The sequence below is a fragment of the Schistocerca serialis genome, chromosome 6 (genome assembly GCF_023864345.2).
Source record: "Schistocerca serialis cubense isolate TAMUIC-IGC-003099 chromosome 6, iqSchSeri2.2, whole genome shotgun sequence".
Lineage (NCBI taxonomy): Eukaryota > Metazoa > Arthropoda > Insecta > Orthoptera > Acrididae > Schistocerca > Schistocerca serialis.
In genome coordinates this window covers 404,642,671-404,670,171 of record NC_064643.1, presented here as the reverse complement: position 1 = coordinate 404,670,171, position 27,501 = coordinate 404,642,671, and the positions used below count along the sequence as shown (strand labels likewise).

At 47.9% G+C, this 27,501-nt stretch overlaps 1 protein-coding gene across 1 annotated transcript in view; it reads left to right on the top strand.

Moving 5' to 3' along the window:
• Positions 1–10,989: 10,989 nt before the first annotated feature.
• LOC126484887 (zinc finger protein ush) overlaps positions 10,990–27,501 on the top strand; it is a 32,566-nt gene continuing 16,054 nt past the window's right edge. The window contains exons 1-4 of the mRNA XM_050108485.1: positions 10,990–11,053; positions 14,081–14,185; positions 15,840–16,822; positions 26,802–27,401. Coding sequence (XP_049964442.1) covers positions 14,092–14,185; positions 15,840–16,822; positions 26,802–27,401 — 1,677 coding nt within the window. The 5' untranslated portion in view covers positions 10,990–11,053; positions 14,081–14,091. The remainder of the gene's footprint in view (positions 11,054–14,080; positions 14,186–15,839; positions 16,823–26,801; positions 27,402–27,501) is intronic.

Below are 27,501 nucleotides of genomic sequence, written 5' to 3'. Positions count from 1 at the left end.
ACGCCTGAGGAAGTTGTTACCAATGGTCATTGTGGTCGCCTCCCTAGCTGCTCAACAAGGTCACCTGATCTGTCAGTGGGCAATTGTTTTGTGCGGAGAGTCTCAAGTCTAAAGTGTATCGCAACAACCCTCATAGTCTTAAAGAACTGCAGCAAAGAATGTCAGATGAGACTGCAGCAATTCCAGCAGTCCAGCTTCGATCCCCCTTCAGCAACTTGCAGACCAGTTCCCAAAAGTGCCAAGAGATTAGTGGAGATCACTTTCAACATCTGCTGCATTCAGGTCACTACTGTATTCCCTTTCCTCTGCTTTTTTTCTTTGTAGCCTGGAACTCTGTTCTCTGGGCCAGTTTTATTTGTATATACATACAGGGTCACTCCGTGATGATGTTAAAAATGAAGGATGGAGGAGACGGATAAATGTACCAATTTGAGGTAAGGGTCCCTGGTTCGGAAAGGAACGAATCGCAAGTTACAAGCGAAAATCATTCTGATACCTCTGACAGAGGAATACATGTACCCGTACTGTTGTTGCTGAGAAAGTAGGATATCCATCTTTCAGAGGTGATAGTATGGGCCAAGACAAGAAAAAATGTCCAGTAAATATTGGCTCTAGAATGCATACCTGAAGAGCTATGATCACTTGCTTATCCTCGCTAGTGTGGAATACATCTCATGTATTGAACAAGTTTTCATAGCTCTTAATATGTGAATTTTAGAGACCTTGTTTACTAGACATTTTTTCTTGATACGTTCCTCTGAAAGTTTCCTACTCTACATTATTAGCAACAACAGTGCTGGTACAAGTATTCCACCGTCAGAGGTATCAAAACGGTTTCCGAGCCAAGGACCCTTACCTCAAATTAATACATCTATCCTTCTCTATCTCTCTTGAAAGTTTGCAACATTATCACGCAACATTATCATCGCTCTATATATACATACATTTACAGGTGCCGGCGCCTGTAACTCTCTGTAGCGTCGTTCGATGACGTTTGTATGTGAAACTTGATCTACTAAGTCCCTTTTACAACTCTAGAAAAGTGTAATGTAAAGTGTGAAACACCCTGTACAAAACATATTTCTTTAATCGTAAACAACTTTCGCATTTGTCAATATTAACAGGAAACTTTTGCCTTTGATCGTGATAAAGAACGTTCTGTTGATTACTAAATAATGATTATAATTACGTCAATTTTTTTGCATATAAACTGTACTCGCATTAAAATTAATTTCTTTGGTTACATAAAAGCGAAGAATTATGCGATCAACTAATTTTTATTCCTTATGAAATGTAATTTATGTTCTGTAAGGATATAAATCACATAATGGACTAACACTGATTGATGCGTCGTTTTAATTATGTCCAAAACAAACAAAAAAAAGAGCTGTTGTCGGCTCCCAATGCTACAAATACTACCGCTAATCTTATCATTTACTACGTCATTTATGTATTGTGGAGTGCACCTCTACTCTCTACAGCTCTCTCTAGCGCAATGGAAGTTACTCCGTGATGCCTCAAAACATGTCCCGTCATCCTGTTCCTTCTTCTTGCCAGTGTTCCCCATATGTTCTTTTCTTCGCCGATTATCCAGAGAACCTCCTCATTTCTTACCAGTCCAGCTAATTTTCGACATCCTTCTATAGCACCACATTTCAAACGCTTTGATTCTCTTCTTTTCCGGTTTGTCAGTGATTCATTTACATACAATGCTGTGCTCCAGACGTACAATCTGAGAAATTTCTTCCTCAGTTTAAGGTCGATATTTGACACCAGCAGACTTCTTTAGACCAGAAATGTCCTCTTCGCCTGTACCACAGATTAGCAAAATGCGCCACTTAAATCTGCCGCCGACAACCACATTCAATAGCAAACAAAATTTTACATTTGAGGAACAGTAGAGTTATTTCTATCTTATTTCTGTTTTAAGACGCTGTTTTATCGTCTAGATTCTCAGCAACAGCGGGAAAAACAGATGACTCAAGCGCAGGTGTTAACGCCTAGTCAGAGAAATAACATTGCATCAGACTTTAGACGGAACAAGTCAGAGATTGCTCTTCTCCCATTAATAGGTTGAGTAGAGCAAAATGAAATGTTGTGGTGCCTGGAGGCATTTAGCTCCCACCCACTTTTAGTATTTTTTAAGCGATATTAAAAGAGAGAATTTCGGGGCATCTTTTGTGAAACATTGTTTCAGTCATTTTACAAGCATATTCGGCAATTTTTAATAAATATTATTACACCTTGTTAAAAGCCAGCATCGGAAACGCGCGGAGGACACAACTGAGACCCCATGCAGAGGTCTCTTGCAACGCATTCCCCACACGAAGTTCTTATCTATGCGGAGACGATCGCATTGTCGGTCTGCTTGTCGCTTCGCACAAAATGCAGCTTTTTTTAGTTCAGGAGTCTTAAAAATTGTTTGTGATGTTATGATACGTATCACATCATTGTGTCGATAACAATTATGAAGGGTTATTTTTATCGTGTGAACCAAGTCGTTCCGCTTAAATAATTTGTACTCAACAACGCTTTTAAACATTATGTCCATCCGAACTCAGGAGGGCAGTTGTTTGGCACCCAAAATTATTCGTTCTAACTCCTTGCGATTGCATCAGACGTGAGTCATAAAGAAAATATGGCCACGTGTTTAACAAACGTACCATTTCCAGGCTACGCCTTGACGTTAGTACAGGGCGCCAGTAGACGCCACGACCAATTTCCTCTTGCAGGGGAAAGCGATATTTTGTTCGACCTGAAGATGATGGACTGGTCTTTCTCTAATCCTCCTAAATGCACTTTGGTCGGAGCTGGCTATCCTGATTTCAAGGGTCAGTATTTTCCCATGACGGCCCGGTGTTTTAAAATACTTCTAAAAGACCTCGCAGGAGGCAGCGCCTTATAGAAGCATTAAAAGTGGGAGCGCAAAATGGAGGATGAAAAGTCTACAATGTGCTCATAATTCTGATTGAGTGAAAGGCCGAAAAGTTAAATAATTTCGTGGAGCGAACTGGATCTCACGGAATCGGTGAGTTGGCCGGCAGCTTCGTGGGGCTTATGAGGCGATATTTGTGCCATCTGGGGCAGAGGTGGAGTGGTTGAGCGAACTTTGGAATTTTTGAGGAGAACGTTGCTGTCTACTGGGAGTACATCAGGAGGCTTCACAACAGAGCGTGGGACCATCACCTGGCTGGAGGCGTTTCTTTAACGAACGAAGAGGATTTGGCAATGATTATTAGAAGATAATAAGTTATTCGTTTTGCCCAAGTGGAAATTTGAAGCTTTGTGTGTGTGTGTGTGTGTGTGTGTGTGTGTGTGTGTGTGTGTGTGTGTGTGTGTGTGTCATGTTAGTTTTATTACTTTAGGTTGTGGTGCTGTCCTGTGTACAGAGGTGATGGTAGAAACCGGTTGGTGACTATTTACGGTGCTCTTTTTCGGATTTGAGAGTCTTTTTTGTCGGATCTGAGAGTCTTTTGAAAGCAGATGCACTGCTACAGAACACTGAATAGTGGCGTAGAAGCAGTGCTTATTTTAGCTCTGTCTCGCGGGTCAAACCCAATCCTGGATACACAGATTTAGACTGATAGTTTACGTATAGCAGTCCTTGGTGGTAATTCTGATCCGCCAACAAACATTTCCGAAGACGTCAACGGAGCTATGCGTCTCGTAATTTGTCTCACGTATCGCACAGCTTTAAGAGTGCGAGCACTATGGTAGCGAATCGGCCTCCGCCCAACGCTACGGAACTCCGAGACTATATACGAGAAGGAACATTTCACACGTGCTACCTGCTGTGTTACGAGGACAGATGAATGACGTTAGAGCTCTTGCGGCATGTACCGACGGAGATGGCGCATTGGACTCGCATTTGGTAGGACGACGGTTCACTGCCCCGTATGGCCATCCAGATTACGTTCTCCGTGATTTTTCTAAATCGCTTAATGGTGGGATCATTCCTGTGAAAACAGCTCTGGCAGTTACCTGCTGCTATCCTTCCCTAATCCGAGCTTACGTTCTCTCTACAATGATCTCACTGTCGACCGGACGTTAACGTCAAACCTACCTACCTACCTTTCTTCTTGCAGCAAGTGTTCGACGTGAACATGTCTACCTGACACGCCAACTGTCAAGTTGTTAACTCCCAAGTACACTGTCGAACGAGGTTGTTTCGCTCTGATTCGTGAAAGTGCATAGTTCTGAAATGATCTTAATTCCAAGACATATACTTGGGTTCTGGTGAGTTCAGGTCAGAGAGAAATAAGTTTCGTACTGACCACGTGTCTGGAGCTTGCCCTCTGATAGAAGCTCAGCTCGATGCTTAGCTTTCGGACGCTGGTGAGAGACGGCCCTGGTGGTGTTGCAGGAGAGGACGAGGAGTGGACGAGCGACGCGGAGGCGGAGCGGCCGTCGCCGCCCCCGTCGCCGCCGCCCGCAGCCGGCGACCAGGCCTCCCCCGCCGCCAGCGGCCCCCGCGAGTCTCCGCCCGCCGCCGCCCCCGACGGCTCGCCCGGACAGCCGCCTCCTGAGCCGCCGCCCCCCGCAGTCTCGCACGTAAGTTTTGCATCCGACGCTTACGTCCTATTCAAAACTCTTGCACCCTTAAATCTTTCAGCTCTAACCTTTCCCCGGCGATACACTGTTCGAATATTATGAGAATTCAGCCGGGTACAATCGTCAAAATGAACAACTATTGGAAATGAAAAAACAATAATTTTTTGTGTCAACAGTGGATAACTGAAAGAAGGAAATAGTTTTAAAAAAAGAAAAAGAAATCTGACACTGAGCGATCGAGAAACTCTTAAGAGGGGAAAGTGGTTGGGTATTTTAAAGATGACACAATACAGAAAACACCCGATGGAAGCGTTAAGAAGTACAGACCAAAGACACAATTCTATCTATGTGAAAGACAACCTCACGCGATTCTTTGCGACGTACACAAAGTGAAGCACCACCCAATAAAGAGGTCTGAAAAAGGTTTTTCACCATCATTGTGGCTTGCTCAGTTTGTGTGTGTGTGTGTGTTTTTATATTGGAAACTTCTTTCTCAATAGTCTGTAGACTGCAGGAAATCGGTCTGTACAGCTGCCGATAGCGTAACGAGGGTGTTAAAGAAGTCTATCGTTATCTGTCTGTTAAATGTTCATGTTCATGCGCAACTGCGTTTATGAATGGAACCTCACTACAAGCAAAGTAATTTTGGGATTCTGCGACATGCAAACCCCACTGATGTTTCCCAGTGTAGAAAAGGCATCTTCTTCGTCTTACAAGTCATGCTGCAGCTCCTACAACACATATCATTTATCTGTACCGTAAGATGAGTTGAGGTGCGATGAACTGCGTTGAGCTTTTGTTTAGGTAATCTTGTAGGCAAACAGTTTTTTGAAGCAAAAGAGACCTACACTTATTCCTTTTGCATTATTATTAACGTTTTTCATTGTTATATTAAGACAAGTACGTGTTTTCACCATTTTGCATTCCATCAAAAACAAACTTGTTCGAGCACTTTTATATTCAATATTCAGCACTATCTTCCGCCCTCAGTATTCTGTCTTAGAACAGTTAATTATCTACTTTTCCACATAATTCGTCCTCACGCGGAACTGTTCACTCGCGACCACGTGTAGCACTAGTTAGTCCACTGTTCAGGTCCACTCCCAACGTTCTCTCTGATCTACTTGCTTTCCGTCCATAGCTGACTTCGCGTCGCTCGCCAGGTGTACATCTTCTCGGCTGGCGTTATTGCCTCCGGCCCTACGTCATGTGTGATAATTTCCACTTATTACAAAATATGGCTTCACATTATTTAACAAAGAATAAATTGTCGTTTAGTAATTTCGTTTTCTGAGTGCTGCTTTCTTCTGATCAAACTGATCTACACGGTGTCCATAATTAAAGTTCTAGTTCGGAAACGCTGTAGAAAGAGAAACACTGCTCAGAATGACGTCAAATCTGAACAGAATATTATCAACACAGAGGGAAACGTCATGGAATAAGAAAAATTAGCAAAAAATTTACCAATAGATGGCGTTGTGAGCGTCTTAGCGTAAATGGGGTCGGCTGCAAATGAAAGATAAAACGCAGTACATCGGCTATGGTTGAGTTGCAAATTAAACCATCCGTACTGTTCAATGTGCTTGACTGCACAAGTTCGGCAGTCAACAGTTGTGGCGGTTAGTTAGGGAAGCACATCCACAACGGCAAGTTCGTACAACATCGGATGGGAAAAATCGGGTTTTAATTGTCCTGAGGCCAAAAACCTCATAAAAAGCAAAATGACAGCAGTTTCTAATTTTCCAGGGGGCAAAACCCGCTTAAAGAAATGACATCGGTTTCTAATTGTCGTGAGACTGGTGCAAGACATTCTGTCCACCGGTTTCTGCCACAAGTTAAAGTCGAGAAACTATGTGTTCGACAACAGTTCAGAGTGTCTCGGGAATCACGTTCAGAGCGCGTTGCACAAAGCGCGCCATCAGTTCAGCTACGTCTTCATTGCAGCACTGAACACTACATTTTTCAGATAACCGCACAGTCAGAAGTCACACTAAATAAGATGAGGTGATCTGGACGGTCAGGCTGCAGGGAAATAACGGCTGATAATTCTAGTATTTCCGAAATGCGTCTTCAGCAGCCGCTGCACTGGCTGTGCAATGTACGGAGGAGCGCTATCTTGCATAAAAATGATGCTACCCGTACATCCCCTCTGTTGAAGAGTTAAAATGACTCTCATGGCGTTTACCAGGCAACAGAATCCGCAGGACGGCCGTGTGATAAACGATTCCGTAAACCCGCAGCATACAGTCCCTTTCCGCGATTCTGCGTACTGACATGTGCTTGGAGATCGACAGGCGTCAGATGTAATGATTTCTTCCCTCTGAAGCATTGCACTTCAGAAGAGCCTGTGTTTCTCAATTTTGTAATCATTTTCTCCAAACCCTTAGCAGACATCGCAGCAATGCCTCTTTTTCGTACTCCTGAGTGTTCGGAACTTCTGCAGAGATACTAGCGCACAATATGCGTTCTTGCAAAAGAGCTTCACCAGTAGCGCGCGATCCTTCATTGAGAAAGTCAAGATGAACGTCTCGAAAGCAAACTGAGTAACAGCTGTGTGTCGCGCGTCTATTCGTCTGCATATTCTGGTGCTTAGAGTGCCGTATGATGGTCAGATGTTCTTTGATTTGTTTCTTCCACAATCTTTCCCCCTGTGTAATAAGATGCTGTTCAAATCTGACGTCATTCTGAATAGTGGTTCTCTTTCTGCAGCGTTTTGAAACTGGAACATTAATTATGGACACATTGTATACTCAAGCGTTTGAGTTGAGAGTTCATTAACATGTTATTTGACATGTAGAAAGCTTAATTCTGTATCAGTGAATTAAATGGAAGGAAACATCGGAGGTTAGCGCAGATACGGTCACCTTACAACACAAGTGCATTCTCAGTGCAGTTCAATAGAGCGCACTGTGTCACCAATTGTGAACAAGACAATGCTGCCTGTGTACACTGTTTGCTCTGTCAACATGCCTCGAAGAGCGATTTCAAGTTTAGACTGAGCGTGCAAGAAGGTTATCAGCAAGGTAAGATGTCCGACGAAATGACGTAGACCACAACCACGCCGAATAAAATGTTCTCGGCTTTCCAGCCGCGTCAAGTGATTTAAATTGCACGATATTTTAAGTGGTGTGACTGCCATTGGGCTACTGGTGCGCCCTTTTATACGCTAGGTGCCGGCTGTGACCTCTCTGGTGCTGGCGGCATCACCATACATGGGCAAACGTTGACTCTAAATGTAGAAAAATGCAGCTGAGTAGGAAAAACAACCGACAATATTACAGTACAGCATTAGTAATCTTCTGCTTGACACAGTCTTGTCGATTAGATATCTAGGCGTAACGTTGCCATCGTGAGAGAAAGGAACTACCCTGTTTGAACGTACCCATTACCACACGGTGAATAAAGTTGTCCGATTTGTTGGTGCGTTAACTTGTCTACGAGCAATGGCGTATCACTCGCCACAATCTAACACGGCGGAAGAACTGTGATCATAAAAAGATACTAACAGACAGCGATCGTTGACGAGTGTCACTTTGTGTCGTTGAGAGTCGTTTCAACCCCGACCAGAGTTGCTGCTAGTCTGTAAAGGCAGGTTCATCTCATCGAGTTCCCGAGTGATCATTGCGAAGGAAACTGCATGCAGTCGACTTTTGGAGTAGGGAACGTCACAAAAGGCCACCTCTGACATCGACAACAAAGCTATACGTATGCAGTTGGACCACACTACACAGAAATTGGAAAATGGCATACTGGAGCTGTGTAGAAAGGTCCCAGTAGTCCCTATTTTGTATCTTTGCAAACTGTGCAAGCCGACGATTCAGTGTGGAGTCAAAGCCACAATGTGTGCAGGGTGTAGTTCAGCCAAGACTTGGTACTGAGATGTTTTGGGGACGTTCTTCGTACCGTCACTTAGGCTCACTCATTACCACTAACGAAACCACAAATCAGGATATTTATTTTAATACGCTCGGCCATTAAGTGTTGATATTTCTTCTGCATCTAGGATTAGTATGTTGTGAACAGTACCATCTCCTAAGGTAACAATAACTGCATTCACAGCGCTGCGAGCATACATTCCTGGCTCGATAATTGTTTACCCACCCTTTTTAGTTGGATTGCCCCTCTGAATAAACCCCATCTTAATCCCACAGGAAATGTCTGGGACTGTTTGCAACACCGTATGAAACGTAGCAACCATCATCTCCGCAATTTGGTAGGTGTACAGACTCTAACCATCAACGAGTAACCGCGCGGGGTAGCCGCGCGGTCTTAGGCGCCTTGTTTCAGTCCGTGAGGCTCCCCCGTCGGAGGTTCGAGTCCTCCCTCGGGTATGAGTGTGTGTGTGTGTTATCCATAGTGTAAGTTAGTTTAAGTTAGATTAAGTAGTGTGTAGGCTTAGGAACCGACGGCCTCACCAGTTTGGTCCCATAAGACCTTACCAAAAATTTCCAAATTTCAACGGGTGGCTTCGGCTGGATACTGCAAACGTCAAGAAACTGACAGAGGCTCTTTCTTGCCCAACAGAAGACATTCGCAAGGTTAGAGGCGGCGTTGTACGGAATTATCGTGACGTCACTCGAGAGTGCTTAACTTATCTGGCATGCTTATGCAGAAGGAATACATGGTAGCCGCAGTGGACACGGATCAGTACGAGTGAAGTGGTGACTGCTGCAGGGATCGGACAGCGGCAGCGAGGACGCGCCCCCGGCGGCCGCCCCCGCCTCCGCCTCCGGGCCGGCCCCCACGGCGCCGCCGTCAGGCAGCGGGCAGGGGCAGGCGCGGCTGCGGCTGAACCCCAGCCTGGCCACGGACCCCGCGCTGCACCGGCCCTCGCCCGCAGAGGTGCAGCTGCTCGCCGCGCTACCGCCCTCCGCCGCCGCCGCCGCCGCAGCCTACCACAGCGGTAAGGGACACCTCCTCTTCATCACGGCCAACACTGTCCGTGCCGCGGACACAGTACATAATTGCGGAACCCTTTTGTTCAGTCATACTAAACAATCCAACCTCAACTTAGGTACACCACGTAACTCTACACTACACTGCCTGAAGTTTTGTATATGAACTTTTCAAACATCCATACAAATTATAAAACCGGATATAGGCACGTATGTACGTGTTTATCTGTATACACTGAAGTGACAAAATTCATGGGATAGCAATATGCACATCCAGGAATGGCGGTAGTATCTAATACGCAAGTATAAAAGGGCAGTGCACTGGCGGAGCTCGGGTGATTCATGTGAAGGGGTTTCCGACATGGATATGGCCGCACGATACGAATTTTAACAGCGTTTGAACGCGGAGTGGTACTTGGAGCTAGACGCATGGGACATTACATTTCCAACATGGCTGGGGAATTCAGTATTCCCAGATCCACTGTGTCGAGACCGGGCCGAGAATACCAAATTTCAGGCAGTACTTCTCACCACGGACAACGCCGCAGTGGGCTACGGCCTTCACTTAATGATTGAGAGCAGCGGTGTTTGCGTAGATTTATCCGAGCTAACAGACAAGCAACACTGCTTGAAATAATCGCAGAAATTAATTTGAGAAGTACGACGAACATATCCTTTAGGGCAGCGCGGCGAAATGTGGCGTTAATGGGCTATGGCAGCAGACGACCTACCCGTGTGTTTTTGCTAACACCACGACGTCACCTGCTGCGCCTTTCATGGTCTCGTGATCATCTCGGTTGGACCCTAGACCACTGCAAAGCCGTGGACTAGTTAGACGATTCCCGATTCAGTTGGTAAGCACTGATGGTAGGGTTCGAGTGTGGCGCAGGTCCTGTGAAACCATGGACCCAAGTTGTCAACAGGGCAATGTGCAAGCTGGTGGTGGCTCCATAATGGTGTTGGATGTCTTTACATGGGGCGGGCAGGGTCTTCTGGATATTCAGCCACTTGGAGAACATTTGCAGCCCTTCGTGGGCTGTCCTGACCGGCCCATTCTGCTGTTACTGCTTCTCTGCCGACAAAACAGCACTCCCCATTCTCTTTCATACTGCCGGGGACGCCTTTCGTGACATCTAGTGGGCAATGCCGCATTACAAAGGGGTCTCCGGATCTTTTAATCACACAGTGTATGTAAGGCCTAGAGAACCACAATCGTGCATAATTATTACATAATTGTTAAAGAGCGTTCAACGCCCGTGTTACGTCTATACGTTGCACCGTTTGGTGCATTGGTTCCACACTCACGGCATTTCTTTTAGCCCGACGGAAGAGTACACCCTGCTGGCTAAGTTATTCACCGAGGAAGACGCCTGATGATTTCGTAACTGTAGCGCACAGCATAATACGCGAGCGTAGCAGAGGAGTGACGGGAGCGGCGTGTGTTGCAGCGATAGCGTCGAGCCCGTACTTCTGCCTGCCGCCGCCGCCGCTGCAGGACGCGCCGCCGCCCTCGCCGTCGCCACAGCTGCTGACGTCACGGGCCAAGGTGGACACGGCGGCAGCCGCGGTCGCCGCCGCACACGACGCGCCGCCCGCCCCGCGGCAAGGTGAGCCCAGCCGCCCCGCTGTCCAGGCGCTCTGCTCTGCACGCTAGCCACCGCCACCCGTCTGCTTGAGTGTTTCATTGCTCACAAGACTGGCCTCAACAAACCCATTCCGGGCGTCAGCTTTGGTTTGCAACGTAAATATGTGATGTGTTGTGCATACAGAGAGACGAAAGGAACGAGAACCAATATTTACTTTCCTAATATGTTGTATTTTGGAATGTAGGTTCTGAGAGACTAATCTGTAGCGTACTCCAAGGTCTATGTAAGGTCAGCAGGTGACAGCTTATTTGCGAGTTGGCGAAGAAAACGCATGTAATCTCGTGAGAATTACTTCAGTTATTGTTCTGGCGCGCATCTTTGGCATGTTGGTTTTCGACGAGTGGTTTCGATCCGCCTTCTATTGGCGCATGAGTCAATGCGTGTGGAATCGGCAGGGTCGCTGTTTCCAAATAATAAAGTAAATAATGTATTAGGTGACATCAGTTTCTGGTTGACAGCTTGCAGACTGTCCATACTAAACACATCCAGCTTTACGATCAGAGTACGAGTCCAGCCCTTGTGATGCTGAATGCTAGTTTATGTTGAATTTTCTCATTCTTTGACAATACTAGTCTGTGGAAACTCAGTTCAGACACAAATCGTATTTTTTTTCCAAAAGTCATCTTTTGAGCCACACGTGATCCACCCTCGCGTATACCATTTCCTTAACAAGCTGAAGATTCTTTTTCAATTATAGTCCATCTGTTCCCTCATGACATTGTTTGTCGTGTACATTGGAAGAAACAGGTGCACAGATTCCGTGTGCATAAGAAAGGTAATGTTTTATCTGCATATGCGTGGTGCGACCTTGTTTATATATATTTTGCGTGTGTGTGTGTGTGTGTGTGTGTGTGAGAGAGAGAGAGAGAGAGAGAGAGAGATTGTGTGTGTGTGTGTGTGTGTGTGTGTGTGTGTGTGTGTGCACGCGCGCGCGCGCGAGTGTATTGTTAACACAGCGCACAAAATTTCTGTATACATTTTTCATACCATACGTTAACCCTCATTAAATTGGCTAAAAGACGAAATGGGACCAAGCAAATTATCTACAAGGGGGTGCAACATTTCGTGATTTTATTGCTCTTGGCCAACGGTTAGTTTACACTCAGGTTCTCCGCACGTAATCTTTCATTGACATCAGAAGAATACGTACCAGATTTTACTCTGTACTAAGAAAATAAGCTTCCCGCAAATTATTTTTGGTGACTACATTAGAGTTGTTGAGAAAATATCAAACATGTTCAGAACAAAGATGTATTACACACATCAAAAATTTTAGTGCATCACCTCGGTTCCGAGAGTTCAGGAAACTGTACATAAAATTAGAATAGAGATCAACATAAACACTGTTTCCGCCCTTTTTATTGCTCATGAAAACCACACATTGCATGTTGTACCACCATACAGCGAGACCCTCAGAGCTGTTGGTCCAGCCTGCTGTACACACCGGTACCTCTAATACCCAGTGGCACATCTTCTTGCATTGATGCATTCCTGTATTCGTCTTGGCATACTATCCACAAGTTCATCAAGGCACTGTTGGTCAACACTGTCCCACCCCTCAACGGCGATTCGGCGTAGATCCCTCAGAGTCGTTGGTGGGTCACATCGCCCATAAACAGCCCATTTCAATTTATCCCAGGCATGTTCTATACGGTTCATGTCTGGAGAACACGCTGGCCACTCCAGTCGAGCGATTTCGTTATCCTGAAGGAAGTCATTCACAAGATGTGCATGTCCATGAAGACGAATGCCCTGCCAATATGCTGCCGTTATGGTTGCATTATTGGTCGGAGGATGGCATTCTCGTATCGTACAGCTTTTACGGCGCCTCCCATGACCACCAGCGGCGTACGTCGGCCCCACATAATGCCACTCCAAAACAGCAGGGAACCTACACCTTGCGGCACTCGCTGGACAGTGTGTCTAAGGCTTTCAGTCTGACCGGGTTGCGTCCAAATACGTCTCCGACGATTGTCTGCTTGAAGGCATATGCGACACTCATCGGTGAATAGAACGTAATGCCAATCCTGAGTGGTCCATTCGGAATGTTGTTGAGCCCATCTGTACCGCTCTGCATGGTGTCAAGTTTGCAAAGATGTACCTCACCATGGACGTCGGGACCGAAGTTGCGCATCATGCACACTATGCGCACAGTTTGAGTCGTAACACGACGTCCTGTGGCTGCACGAAAAGCGTTATTCAAAATGGTGGCGTTACTGTCGGGGTTCCCCCGAGCCATAATGCGTAGTTAGCGGTCATCCACTTCAGTAGCGGCCCTTTGGCGGAGTGAGCGAGGCATGTCATCGACAGATCTTGTCTCTCTGTATCTTATCCATAACTGAACAACACCGTTTTGGTTCACTCCGAGACGCCTGGACACTTCCCTTCTTGAGAGCCCTTCCTGGCACAAAGTAAAAATACGGACGCGATCGAACCGCAGTATTGACCTACAGACAACACGAGCCGTGTACCTCCTTCCTGGTGGAATGAGTGGAACTCATCAGCTGACGGACTCCCTCCGTCTAATAGCCGCTGCTCATGCGTGGTTGTTTACGTCTTTGGGCGGGTTAGTGACATCTCTGAACAGTCAGAGGGACTGTGTCTGTGATACAATATCCACAGTCAACGTCTATCTTCAGGAGTTCTGTGAAGCGGGGTGATGCAAAACTTTTTTTTGATGTGTGTGTATATGCCAACGCAAACTTTCAGAAGGAATTCCACTCACGGTAATCTGTCATTATTAGCTCAGTAACGGCATCTACGTGATGGAGCATTTCCGCAAGTTTTCTACTGTAAATTCGCAAGAAGACTGGGGAAATTGTTGAAACTTTTCGTATCGCCGACGACGTTAAAAGGCTAACAAAGTGAAAATATTTTGTCAGTGCATAGCATTGTTACGAACGTTCGCTGTTTAAGCAAGGAGCAGGTGAAGATGGTGTCCCTAGAGTAGGCAGTGTATGACGCAGCGAATGCGCCTGTTTGTTGCAGTGCCTGTGTTCATGTGCTCCCCGTGTGGCATCCGCTTCAGCTCTTCCAGCACCCTGGAGGCACACCAGACCTACTACTGCTCGCACAGGCTCAAGAATCTCAAAGGTACCGTATCATTTTCTCCTCCACCTCTCAGTTTAACACCGTTATCTAGGTTCAGTTTCAGCGAAATACTAAAAATACTATATTTATATTGTCTTTTTCTCCTTTAGCAGTTTTGGCGAAAAGCAGAGGACGATCTAATGATTTGAAAATTTTCGCAGAACTTGTTGGTGCTGGAACACAAATGTTTCTCGTGGAACCACATCAGTCCCATAGAACTTAGAATTACTTATACCTAACTAACCTAAGGACATCACACACATCCATACCCGAGGCAGGATTCGAACCTACGACCGTAGCAGTCGAGTGGTTACGGACTGAAGCGCCTAGAACCGCTCGGCCACCGCGGACGGCAGAGCATACTGAGATTAACACGAACATAGATTCATAGGCTATATACAAATGATCATGACCAATGTAAGAACGCCATTACATGCCTTCGTAGCAAGGTTGGTCAGAGAGAGTCGGTGCTGTGGCGACGTATTTGAGAGATGTGATAGACGCATGCACTGTACAATGGGCACCAGTTAGAACGGCGGGCATGTCTGTGTAATCCTCCTCCACGTTACTGATACAGTGAATAATGAAGACATTTGATGATAGGAGTTTCTAGCATAATGATCAATATGACACACGTGATACAGTTTTGCAATATGAGTTTCACAGAGAATACTACCATCTTGGATATTTGGGAGCCCAAAAATAACGTCGGAGGATATAAGAAAGTCGTGAGTAATCTCGTGGAGCATTTCCTAAACGTATGCAGGTCGCTAACTGCGACGTTAATTTATTAATATGTATTTCAGTGTCGTTAGAGATGTCACGTGATCTACTCGTACAGCATAACGCACAGCCGGCCGGAGTGGCCGAGCTGTTCTAGGCGCTACAGTCCGGAACCGCGCGACCGCTACGGTCGCAGGTTCGAATCCTGCCTCGGGCGTGGATGTGTGTAATGTCCTTAGGTTAGTTAGGTTCAAGTAGATCTAAGTTCTAGAGGACTGATGACCGCAGCAGTTAAGTCCTATAGTGCTCAGAGCCATTTGAACCATTTGAACCATAACGCACAGCGCATTAGGTTGCGAGACAGAGAGGTGAACCAGACCTTGATCCAATTCGCGCAGCGGATCAGTGTCTGTGGGCTGGTACATCGGTCAGCGTGAGTGAGGTTTTCAGGTGGTTTGCCGCTCTCGTTTAGGCTAACGAAGGCCTGACTCTCAAATTTAGCCTCATAGAACAAAAACTGTTAAAAACCTATAACACACAAAGTTTACACGATTCATAGATAGATGGCGCACACGATTTTCCTGCCCTGTGTTACGTTGACGACTGTGTTGCAGGAACGGCATCCGGCCGCAAAGTTAAATAGCGAAGAACGTACTGTTTGACAAATCTTGGAAGGCCGCCTAGACGGACTAAATGCTGGACCATAGACGATGAAGAAATGACACGTCTTAGCACTCGATAGTACATAATGTATCTTATTTTTACTAACGAATGTATGAGGTGGTAACTTGTAGCCTCAATAACCAACTTAACAAAAAGTACGGCTCAATATAGAATTCCCCCCCCCCCAAGCTACTGTCAAGCACGGTGTACTTGTATAGGAGTTTTTTGGCGCGGTTCAGTGTGGATGCTAGAGGTGTGGTGCGTCTTGCAGGCCGATCAGACAGTGACAGCGAGGAGGGCCGCGCGGCGCCGACCGCGTGTGAGGGCGGCGCGCTGCAGGGCGACGAGAGCGTGGCGTCCGACGCCAGCCACGAGGGCGGCGCCGCGCCGCCCCAGGGCCCGGCGCCGGGCCCGGCGCCCAAGGCGGCGCGCACCGGCAAGCAGTACGCCTGCCCGCACTGCTCGTACAGCGCCGACAAGAAGGTCAGCCTCAACCGGCACATGCGCATGCATTCGGCGTCGCCCGCGCCCGCCGCCGCCACCGCCGCCGCCGTCGCCACCGTCAACGGGGAGGTGCAGCCCGGGGGCGCGGGGGCGGACGCCGGCGCGGTGGGCGCGCCGCAGCTGGTGGACCGCTACTGCCAGGACTGCGACATCCGCTTCTCGTCGGTGAAGACGTTCCGCGCGCACAAGATGCACTACTGCAGCACGCGCCACGTCGTCAAGGGCCCCCCACACCTGGGGCCGGCAGCCAAGGCGGCGGCGCCCGCTCCCGCCACAGCCGCCTCCTCGTCGACGGGCGAGTCCGCCCCCGCGTCGCCGGCGGACGGCGCCTCCCCGCCGCCTGGCCCCGCGCTGCCCGCCTCCCCGGGGGCGGCGTCGCCCGCCGTGGTGCCGGTGGGTGTTCCGGCGCCGGCGCCACCACAGCCCATCCTGGCGCTGCCCACCAACCCCATCCTGCTGGTGCCCTACTCGCTGTTCCAAGGCGCTAGTCTGCTGACGGGCCCGGCGGCGCTGGCCATGGCGCACCACGACAGTCCCTGCGTGCTGCTCGCCGACGGCACGCTGCAGCCACTGGCGCAGGGCATCCTCTCGCAGCACCCCCATCCCCACCCCCAGCCGCCCCCGCAGGTTCCGGCCGCCTCTCCCGCCGCGGCGCCCGCGGGCCACGCACCGACATCACAGCCCACGCACAGGGACGACCCCACCACGGGCGGCGAATCCGCCACCTCCACGCCTCCCAGGCATCAACAGGTACCAGCCACAGCTTATATTTTTAATGCTGTAGCCTATTGCGTTAACCGCTACCTGCATATACTGTGTGCATTATACACTGCACGAAATAATTAAAGAGTCACTCGTTTGAAACATCGCCAGTTTCTCCCACTGCGACGCCAAAGTGCGATATTTCGGTCGCATGCGCTACAACGTCGCTCTTTAATGGTGCGAAAGCGTGACGCTTCAAACAACAAGTCTTCGACAGGTTTCTTTTCTAAAACTGTCTGACTAGCCAATCTTCATATCATTTCGCACTTTCCCTGTCTCTCCATTCTCTCTGTTTCCTCGTATTTATCTTTCCCTCATTATTCTCCTGCTTCTTCAGTCTCTCTTCTTAATTCATTATTTAGTTTCTTATACCTCTTTCTGCCTTCTTCATTTTCCACATTTTTTCTTTTTCTCCTACCTTCCATCTTCTTCAACATGCTTTCCGGTATCCACTCTTTCCTGATACTTTTGTTTTCTCTAATTCTTAGTACTTCTTTGACTGGGTCCTTGAGTCGTTCTTTCATTTACTCAGTCTTCAACTCTGCCTCTTTTCCATAAACCTATCTTCTAATTCTTACACCGTACCCACCTCCTTAAGTGTCTGCAAGTTTAAACCTCTCCACACCTTCTCCTTCTAACCTTATATTCCTCCCACTGTGAGGTTGTGGTATTAAATTAGTCGTTCACATCCCTCATTTCTTATTCCTAATGGAAATTGTCCTACTGTATCTTTGTCTCTTCTTTCGCTCCCAGTTGCATTCCAGAGTCCCATAATAGTAACGCGGGCATTTGTATTTTGTTTCTCGATAAGTCTTTGAACCTTTTCATAATATTCTTCCACCTTTTCATATTTATGGCAACGGCATTGTCGCAGTGGATACACCGGTTCCCGTCAGATCACCGAAGTTCAGCGCTGTCGGGCGTGGCCGCCACTTGGATGGGTGACCATCCGGGCCGCCATCCGTTATTGCTATTTTTCGGGGTGCACTCAGCCTCGTGATGCCAATTGAGGAGCTACTAGACCGAATAGTAGCGGCTCCGGTCAAAAAAAACCATCGTAACGACCGGGAGAGCGGTGTGCTGACCACACGCCCCTCCTATTCGCATCCTCAGCTGAGGATGACACGGCGGTCGGATGGTCCCGATGGGCCACTTGTGGCCTGATTACGGAGTGCTTTTCTCATATTTATGTTGGCTAATTGGCATGTATACTTGTATTAATATACGAAGTTCCCTGCTGTCGTATCATCATCGACCTTCCATCGATACATTGCACCTTCACTATCGTATTTTTCAATTTTTAACCAATCACTATTCCTGTTCCGTTTTCACTAGTCTCGATTTCCCCTACCTTGTCCCCCCAATCTCAGTTCACACATGCCAAGCGCGTTTAACCTGTTCCTTCTCATCTCCTGTTTTGCATTTTCTAGCTTTCCGGCTTGCAGCAGCTTCGCAGCAGTATGGGAATGTGTTTCAATCCTTAGCTTTCCTTCTGTCACTCTCCTCTTCCTCCTTTCATGTATGTTCCCTCTCATTGTGTTGCTATTTCGGAGATCCACGTGAGGGGAAGCTTTAACTCTGTACTTTGTCACATGGAAAGCCGTACCATTTACCGCCTGCGGAATTAATGTGATAGAATCTCCTTACTTTCCACAAAGGCAGTGGGCTGTTCATCCTAAACTCAGCCGCCCAGTATGAGTCAGGCGCTGTCTGTAGCCGCACCCAGGATACAGTCGCTACTCGATCGTGACTGATGGTGGCAAAAGGTTACTTGAAATCTAGAAATGTGGAATCATTCATTCTGAGATACGACTTTGGTAGCACTCGTTACTTCGTGTGAATAAAAATCTTATTGTGTTTCAGAAGAACTTTTTTTTTCTGAAGCTGTGCTTCCCATGTGTTAATAGATCGTTTACTTCGAGGTGATTCATAATGCTGGAACACAGTATAAATATCGAAATCCTTCTGCAAATCGATGACAGTGATATGTGTCTGGAATTAAGCGGATCACTCCTGCTCCTTTCTTGGGTATTGGTGTGACTTGTGCGACTTTCCAGTCTTTAGGTGCGGATCTTTCATCTAGATTATATGAATGTTTGTAAGTGCTGAGTATGGAGCTATTGTATCAGCATACTCTGACAGGAAAATAATTGGTACATAGTCTGACTCGGGGGACTTATCTTTATTAAATGATGTAAGCTGCTTCGATACACCGCTTCTCAGTTAATCAAGTTGGCTGCTGCTTCTGATTTGAGGAAGAAATTTCAGAAAACCGTGTTTAGCATCCCTGTCTCAGTGGCACTGTCATCGGCAACATTACCTTTGCTATCACGTGATGAAGGTATTGATTGTGTCTTGTTGCTGGTGCATTTTACATGCGACCATAATCTCTTCGAATTTTCTGTCAGATTTCGAGACAAGTTTTTTTTTTGCGGAAACTGTTAAAAGCATGTCATATTGAAGTCCATGCTAAGCTTAGAGTTTCAGTAAAATTGTTATTCGTTCAATGCTGTCCTCTCGAGGTTGAGTAGGAACTTGAAGCTCGAAATTACCAATCTCTCCCCTTTTTTGGGTGCAGGCTTTCGGAGTTGGTATCTGTTTCAATGAAATTCTACATTTACGAGGAGAGTTCAAAAAGTAAGTTACACATTATTTTGGCAGGTAAAGTAATTTTTAGTGAATGCTGTACTGTACTTCAAACGGACACAGTTACATCACACTGTTTTTCAACAGAGTAACCGAGTCTCTGTAAACTTTTTACCACTCTGTCAATCCTTCGACGATTGGAATCCCCTCCTCGGTCATGGAGTAATTCGAGAACCGCTGCGTGAACGCCACTCGTTGGAATATCTGCGATTACTGCGAATCAGTTCCTCGACAGCCAGTATTTTGTCGTCTATGGTCCATGTCGATGGCCTTCCTTCCCTACCAGCATCACCCACGTCTGTGCGACCTTGGGCAAATTACTGGCACCATTGCGTGACAGCTGGACGATACGTTGATTTTCGTCCATATGCCGCCACCATTTCACAGTGAATCTGTGTGTAATTTAAATATATGCCCACAAGAGTTCTATTGTCTCCCGTACTTTAGTTTTGGAGTACGGTTCCATTCGCTGCGCCAGTCCACTCCCACATTGTTGCGGCTTCCCCCGTTGGAGGTTCGAATCATCCATCGGGCATGGGTGTGTGTGTCCTCCTTAGCGTAAGTTAGTTTAAGTTAGGTTAAGTAGTGTGTAAGCTTAGGGACAGATGACATCACCAGTTTGGTCCCATTAGACCTTACCACAAATTTCCAAAATTTCTTGTTGCGGAGTGGTCTTAGCGTGCGGCGGTATCTGCAACTTACTTTTCGAAGTCCCCTCGCTCATATATAATCCGCAAGCTAGTGTCGAGTGCACGGACGAAGTTAATTCGTAGCAGTATTACTAAGTTTATATCAAATTCCATTCACGAATGAAAATACTTACCATCCAGTTGCATTCACATATTGAACGAAGGTAAATGTTTTTAGCGTTACAAAGCTAGTGTCCAGGCAAAGCATAAACAGAGATGCTGCACAGCGTTTTCAAATATTTCTTTACAAACGAAAAACCGGCGCTAGTGCCCCAGTTCAATTGTCGCACCACTGTAAAGATGAATGATATAGATATTAGTTTTAGTAGTCCTAAAAACAGGAAAAATCACTAAAACTGAGCACAGCTGCTGGGGACTATTGAATCCCTGTCAAGTTCTATGCCTATTTCCCAGCTGAGTTACGCCCTGTTTTAAGCTTAATCTACCGTAGATCCATAGAACAAAAAACCGTTCCCTCCAACATGAAGAGCTGTAGAAGTGGTCCAAAAATCACCGTCCAATATAAAAAAAAAAGTTCAAATGTGTGTGAAATCTTATGGGACTTAACTGCGAAGGTCATCAGCCCCAAAGATTACACACTACTTAACCTAAATTATCCTAAGCACAAACACACACACCCATACCCGAAGGAGGACTCGAACCTCCGCCGGGACCGGCCGCACAGTCCATGACTGCAGCGCCTAAGACCGCTCGGCTAATCCCGCGCGGCCCCTCCAATATCCTCACAACATAATTACTCTGAACTCAAGAGTTATGAGATATCTGGAACAAGAGTGATCTCCCCCCTGTCATTTAGCACGGATTCCGAAAACATCTGTCACGTGAAACCCAAGTCTCACTTTTCTTATATGACATTCTGAAAGTCATAGATCAAGGCAGTCAGGTAGATGCATTATTTCCGAAAATCTTTTGACTCAGTACCGCACCTACGATGATCATGAAAAGACAATAGTATGGGTTACGAAGCGAAATTTGTGACTGCACTGAGGATTCCTCGGTAGGGACGACGCAGCGTGTTATCTTGGATTGAGAGTCATATACAGGTGTAGAAGTATCTTCGGGTGTGCCACAGGGAAGTGTATTGTGATCCTTGCTGTTTATGTGGTATTTTAGTGATATCACAGACAATATTAATAGTTTAGTCTTTTTGCTGATGGTGCAGTTATCTACAGAGTGTTTCAAGGTCTGCAACTAATGTCTAGGGGTGACAGGGTTTGTTAGGGATAAAATTTTCGTTGAAGCTTTCGGGCGATGTTGGACTAGGCGTCCTTTATGACTGAGGATGGCCCAGAGAGGCGGCTGGGAGTAGGCACTCTGCGACGTACGTATACAATGTGTGTTGCCTATCATCCAGTCACCTGCTTCGCGTGAAACAGTGTAGGCCGAACAAAATTGAAGTTCCTGATTCGTGTCTGAGGTATCTTTCTCCCTTTGGAGACGCTCATTCCCATGGTTTTATTGCTGAGAATCACTGTACTAATTTACTGGAATAGGTAGCATGTAAGACCACCACACCTGGTTAGTAGGTGCCTGCTTGTTCCGTGAACTCTCGTCGTCGCAGGGCCGGCGATCCAATAAAAAGATGCCCAGCATTGCCGGTAATCCCACTTGTCCAGTATTTGCTACGGAACGCGATGTTGGTCCCTTAGCCTCCGTCCACCTTTCATCCAATCATCAGACAGAATAGCAAGCCGCCACTGTCAGTTTGACAATTGACGATCAGTAGCACTTACACATCTGCAAACGCATACCGCAAGTTGTGACCCCGATGAAGGCTGCTCGTAAAAGCAACCGAAACGTTGGTAGTTTTATTTACATCTCAGAACGGTCATGAGCCAATAGATAATTTATTGGAACTTCAAGAACACCACTGGACCTCAGCCATACGTCGTCGACGATGACTCGGTCAGTAATGGAGATGATAAGTGACTTGGAAGCTACAACCTGGCTGGAACACTAATATGAAAGAGCAGACTTCCACGCTGTGAATGTATCTCATTTTCTGTTTTGGAATCTCGTTCACAGCCGCCACTACACTATGCCTAGGAGTCTTATCAGAGGGGTCTAGGTGCACGGAAAGCCCGTGAAGGCAGATACTCACGGAGGTGCTGTGGTAGCGATGAGTAGAAAAGCGCGCCAGCTATCTACTACAGGCAACAGGATTATGACTGTCCAAATCACTTGTTAACCACGCTGCAGGAGAACAACTTCGTATTGTTGTAAGGAAAGGAGCATAGTTCTCAAATGCCGCAGGCTCTTCAGAAATGGCGAAGCCTCGTTTGGCACCCAAAGCAACTCCTTTCATGCACCACATCACAACGAAACCTCAGCTCTGCTCTCTGCTCGAATGATCCGAGCGCAGCAATTCCGAGAGAATCGGTGTCCACTACTATCGAAGTTTGGGTTAGCGCCTCAGAAGTAGGCTGAGTACTAGGCAGAGCACCTTTACCTTTTACAAGAGTGAAGGGACATTCATACTGTCCCAGGCTCTCACATTTCTGGAAGAAACGGCCAGGGAAGCAGACGTATGTTTGTAGCCATCGACGGTAAACAATGTCGTTGCAAGATATGGCCGGGAAACGTGGCACAACATAATTCGTTGCTAGCTCAGAGCCTGCAGTTAGAGTACCAATGATGACTGAATTAATTAATTGTAGATTTAAGTTTGAATGATGAAAGCCGACCCCTCAGGGAAACGTAATAAATCCAAAATGAAATGCTGACGTTTACTGGTGAATATTATCACCTAGCTGATATCACTTAATATTAGTCGCGCGGTCTGAGGCGCCATGCAACAGTACCGCGCGGCTTCCCCCGTCGGAGGTTCGAGTCCTCCGTCGGGCATGGTTGTGTATGTCGTCCTTAGCGTAAGTTAGCTTAAAAATATCGAATTGGACAGTTTGGGACCAGATTACCACAAGTGATCATAACCTCATAACATTCACCATTGGAGACAGCGAGTGCCACTGGGACATAGGTTGGGAGACGCAGCTCAAGTGATCATAACCTCATAACATTCACCATTGGAGACAGCGAGTGCCACTGGGACATAGGTTGGGAGACGCAGCTCAAGTGATCATAACCTCATAACATTCACCATTGGAGACAGCGAGTGCCACTGGGACATAGGTTGGGAGACGCAGCTCAATTATAACAAAACCGACTGGGACCGGCTGGCTAGGGAGTGTGACTTCCCTGCATTGCTGGAGGGTGATGTCAACATAGAAGAATACGCCCGAGATCTTACAAGTGCGATAACCAGGGCAGTTAAGGCAGCTGTACCAACCAGGAGGAGGGCTGTCGCGGCCTCCCCTTCACCATGGTCAGCCGAACTGGGGCAAATGCGCCAAGCAGTACGGAGGGCGAGGAGGTATTACCAGCGGTGTGTCGTCTGGCACGAAAAGCAGCGATGGCTGCAGATATACAGAGAAGCCAAAGAACAGTTCCAACAGGAACTCAAGGCTGTCAGGATGAGGAGCTGGGAGAAATATGTGCAAAGCCAATTGGCTACAGACCCTTGGGGACTACCTTACAAAATAGTAAGGGAAAAAATTAAATCACCTATGGTGTTATCTACCGTCAGGAGTGGGGACCGGATGACGGAGACCTGGCAGGAAACTGCGGGAGTCCTACTCCGTGCCCTATTACCTGACGATAGAGAGGAAGATGACTCGGAAGAACAACAGAGAATAAGAAGAGAGAACCAACGGGTCTATGAAAACAACCGTGTGGTCTACCCCTTCTCTGAAGAAGAGGTAAACTCCCAAATAAAAGCGCTCAAAAAAGGCAAAGCTCCTGGCCCGGACGGTATTACGGCGGAGGTGATACAGTACCTCGCCCCCCAGCTCGTGGCACCTCTCACTCAGCTGTACAACGAGTGTTTACGGCTTCTGACCTTCCCCTCAATATGGAAGAAGGCGAACATAGTCATAATCAAGAAAGGCCCGGACAAAGACCCCAAAGAAGCTAAGTCATACAGACCCATATGTCTGCTGGACTTGTTGGGCAAGCTCTTTGAGAGGCTGCTGGCAGACAGGTTGGCTGCACACCGAGTCCTGTGCGGGATGAGTGACAGGCAGTTCGGTTTTCGGACGGGGCGGTCGGCGTCTGACGCAATCGCCCTGGCTGCGGATGTCTGTGACTCTGCCCCGCACAAGTACATAGTCGGCATCATGGTGGACATCAGTGGCGCCTTTGACAACCTTTGGTGGCCTTCGCTCTTCTCCTGCTTGCGGGAGAAAGAATGCCCCGGGCCGCTATATGGCTGTCTGAGGAGCTATTGTGAAGACAGGGAGGTCTGGCTATCGGCCCCTAGCGGCAAAGCCAGTAAGAATATCACCAAGGGGTGTCCTCAGGGATCTGTTCTGGGGCCACTCTTTTGGGATATAAACATGGAACCATTCTTGGAAGAAAGAGCAGTGAAGATGTGCTAGAGGTCATAGCCTACGCAGATGACCTCCTCCTGCTGGTCGGCGGCCGTAGCCGCGAAGATCTGGAACCGAAAATAGAAAGAGCTATTACAATATTGACCACGTGGTGTCACAAAACTAAAATGACTATCGCACCCAATAAGTCAACTTACCTGCTGCTCAAAGGCCAACTAACAAGAAATCCTACCGTAAGAATAAATGGCCTACCAGTCCTCAGGCGCCATGAAGCCCGGTATCTTGGTGTCATCGTCGACGAGAGGTGGAACTATGCATCGCATATAGACACAGCAACACAAAGATCACTCACGGTACTACATAACCTAATAGGAATAGGACATAAAAGATTCCACCACCCACCTGATCTTATTAAATTATACCATAACAGCATTCTCACATCCATAGTAGGCTACGGGTCAGCGGTCTGGGCACACAGGCTCACGAGGGTCATGCCTGCCGTGGCCGTAAGAAGAGTGCAGCGGAACATGCTCCTACGTTCAGTGGGCGCATACAGAACAACTCCAGGAGGGGCACTTTCAGTACTGATGGGGCTATGTCCACTGGACATAAAAATCAGGGAACAGGCCGCCTGGTATTGGATAAAGAAAAATCGAAGGGAAAAAATAGAGGAAATTATGGGGATATATGTAGGGGACAAACAAAGCAACAAAAGAAGGGGCATGGAATTATGGCAAAATCTCTGGGACAGCGATGAAACTGGCCGAAGAACACACGAACTGCTTCCCAACATAAAGGAACGGCTAGAACTCACCTACATCAAACCAACAAGGGGATTGCTGCACTTTCTTACTGGGCACGGACCCTATCCGACATATCTTTGTCAGTTCGGGAAAAGGGCAACACCAGCGTGTGACTGTGGAGCAGTGCTGGGCACTCCAGACCATGTGGTGTACGAGTGTCCCCTCTTCGACGATGTTGCACAACAACTTAGGGAACAATTGCCGAACAACGACACGTACCACTTGCTCAGGCACGAAAACACATTCAACGTCCTGAACCACCTAACAAACAAAATATCGAGCAAAGTCCTCAGAGAATATCTTGGTAACAATCGATAAATAAATAAACACCGGACTTGTCGCGTACGCCCCCCTGTTACGCCGGGACGTGGACTTGGCCAGCCACCTCATGGCTGGAATCCGCCAGGTTTTCGGAATAGGTTGGGGGGTAGCACATCACCATCGGACTTGACTATGTACCGATCATGACATTAGACATAAGGTTAGTTATAAGATCAAACTAGGATAACAGAAATAGTATAGAACTGCAGCGAATACGTCACCGGCCAGCCCAGTGCCAGGGGCACTCCCACTGGGATTAGCTCAGTGGGAATGGCCAAAAAGTAGGTTTGTATCTATTCTGGCACACTTGTAACGCTGCAGGTAGAGTAGTCATAATAATAACAACCATTAGCAAGTAGTATCATAACAAAACAAGCTAAAATTAAGGAATATTAGGCAAACAGTAACATAGAATAGTGAGTATGGTAGATTAACCCCCATAGTGGTGATGGAGTGTAGTAAGAAAAACCTGTAGTGTTAAACATCATAATAGCTGCAGATAGAACTTAGAAATAGTAAAATATAGGACCTACTAATGTATTTAGGTAGTAGGTTACATTGTAACATGATAATGATGAATTAAAGATTTTTTTTAAAAAAAAAGTAGTATGTAAACCTAGGGACTGATGACCTCAGCAGTTTGCTGCCACAGGAACATACCACAATTTCCAACTTAATATTACATCCAGGTAGTCGGGTGGCGACCTTTTTGTGTTGTCGAGTGTTATTCTGTTTGGTTTTCAACAACTTGCTTCTGGCTCAGTCCGTTGCATTACGAAGGCCGCAACGAAGTAACAGATCTACGAAGTAGTACGTGAGGTGGATCACCTGGAGCCGCAATCGACAAGTCGCGAACTCAATTTAGCCGGCCGCAGTGGCCGAGCAGTTCTAGGTGCTTCAGCCCGGAACCGCGCGACTGCTACGGTCGCAGGTTCGAATCCTGTCTCAGGCATGGATGTGTGTGATGTCCTTAGGTTAATTATGTTTAAGTAGTTCTGCGTTCTACGGGACTGATGACCTCAGATGTTAAGTCCCATAGTGCTCAGATCCATTTGAACCATTTTTTGAACTCAGCTAAGTGAGCTTTTAACTGTCGTTGCAGAGAGAAGGCTCCGAAGCGAGCGGTCCACTAGATCTGAGCGTGCGGAGGGCATTATACGGCGGCGCCGACCAGCCGTTGGGGACGAGCGAAGGCGACGCGGCGGACGGCGACTGCGACGGCCGCGAGGAGGCGGCTGGCGCGGGCGGCGTGGGATGTGGGCCCTACCTGCTGTCCGCGTCGTCCGCGTCGACGACACCGTCGCCCGCGCCGTCGGCCGCCAGCCCGGCGCGCCGCGGGGACAGCCCCGGCGCCGTGGCCAGCCCCAAACAGCCGCCGCACGCGCCCTCCCCCAAGTCGCCCAGGCGCACCCCCAACGGCGTCGTCGCCGTCAAGCCGGAAGTCCTGGTGGCCAACCAGAAGCGCGTCATCGTGTCTCCCACCCGCTCCCTCGGCTCGGACGGGCAGTCGGCCGACGAGGTGGCGCCGCCGCCGCCGCTCTCCTACCCCTCGCCGGTGATAGCGCGGCGCGGCCTCGTGCCCTCCTCGTCGGCGTCTCCGTCGCTGGCGACTCCGCCGCCGCAGCCGGTGACGGCTGTGGCCAAGCTGCCGCCGGTGCTGACGCCCTCCGCCGGGTCGCTGCCGCTGCTGGCGCCGGCGGTGGCGGGCGGCGCGCCGGGGGCGGCGTCGGCGCTGCTGGCGGCGCAGCGGGCCGGCGAGCTGCTGGGCGGCCCCGCGGGGGCGGCGGCGGCGGCCGCGGCGC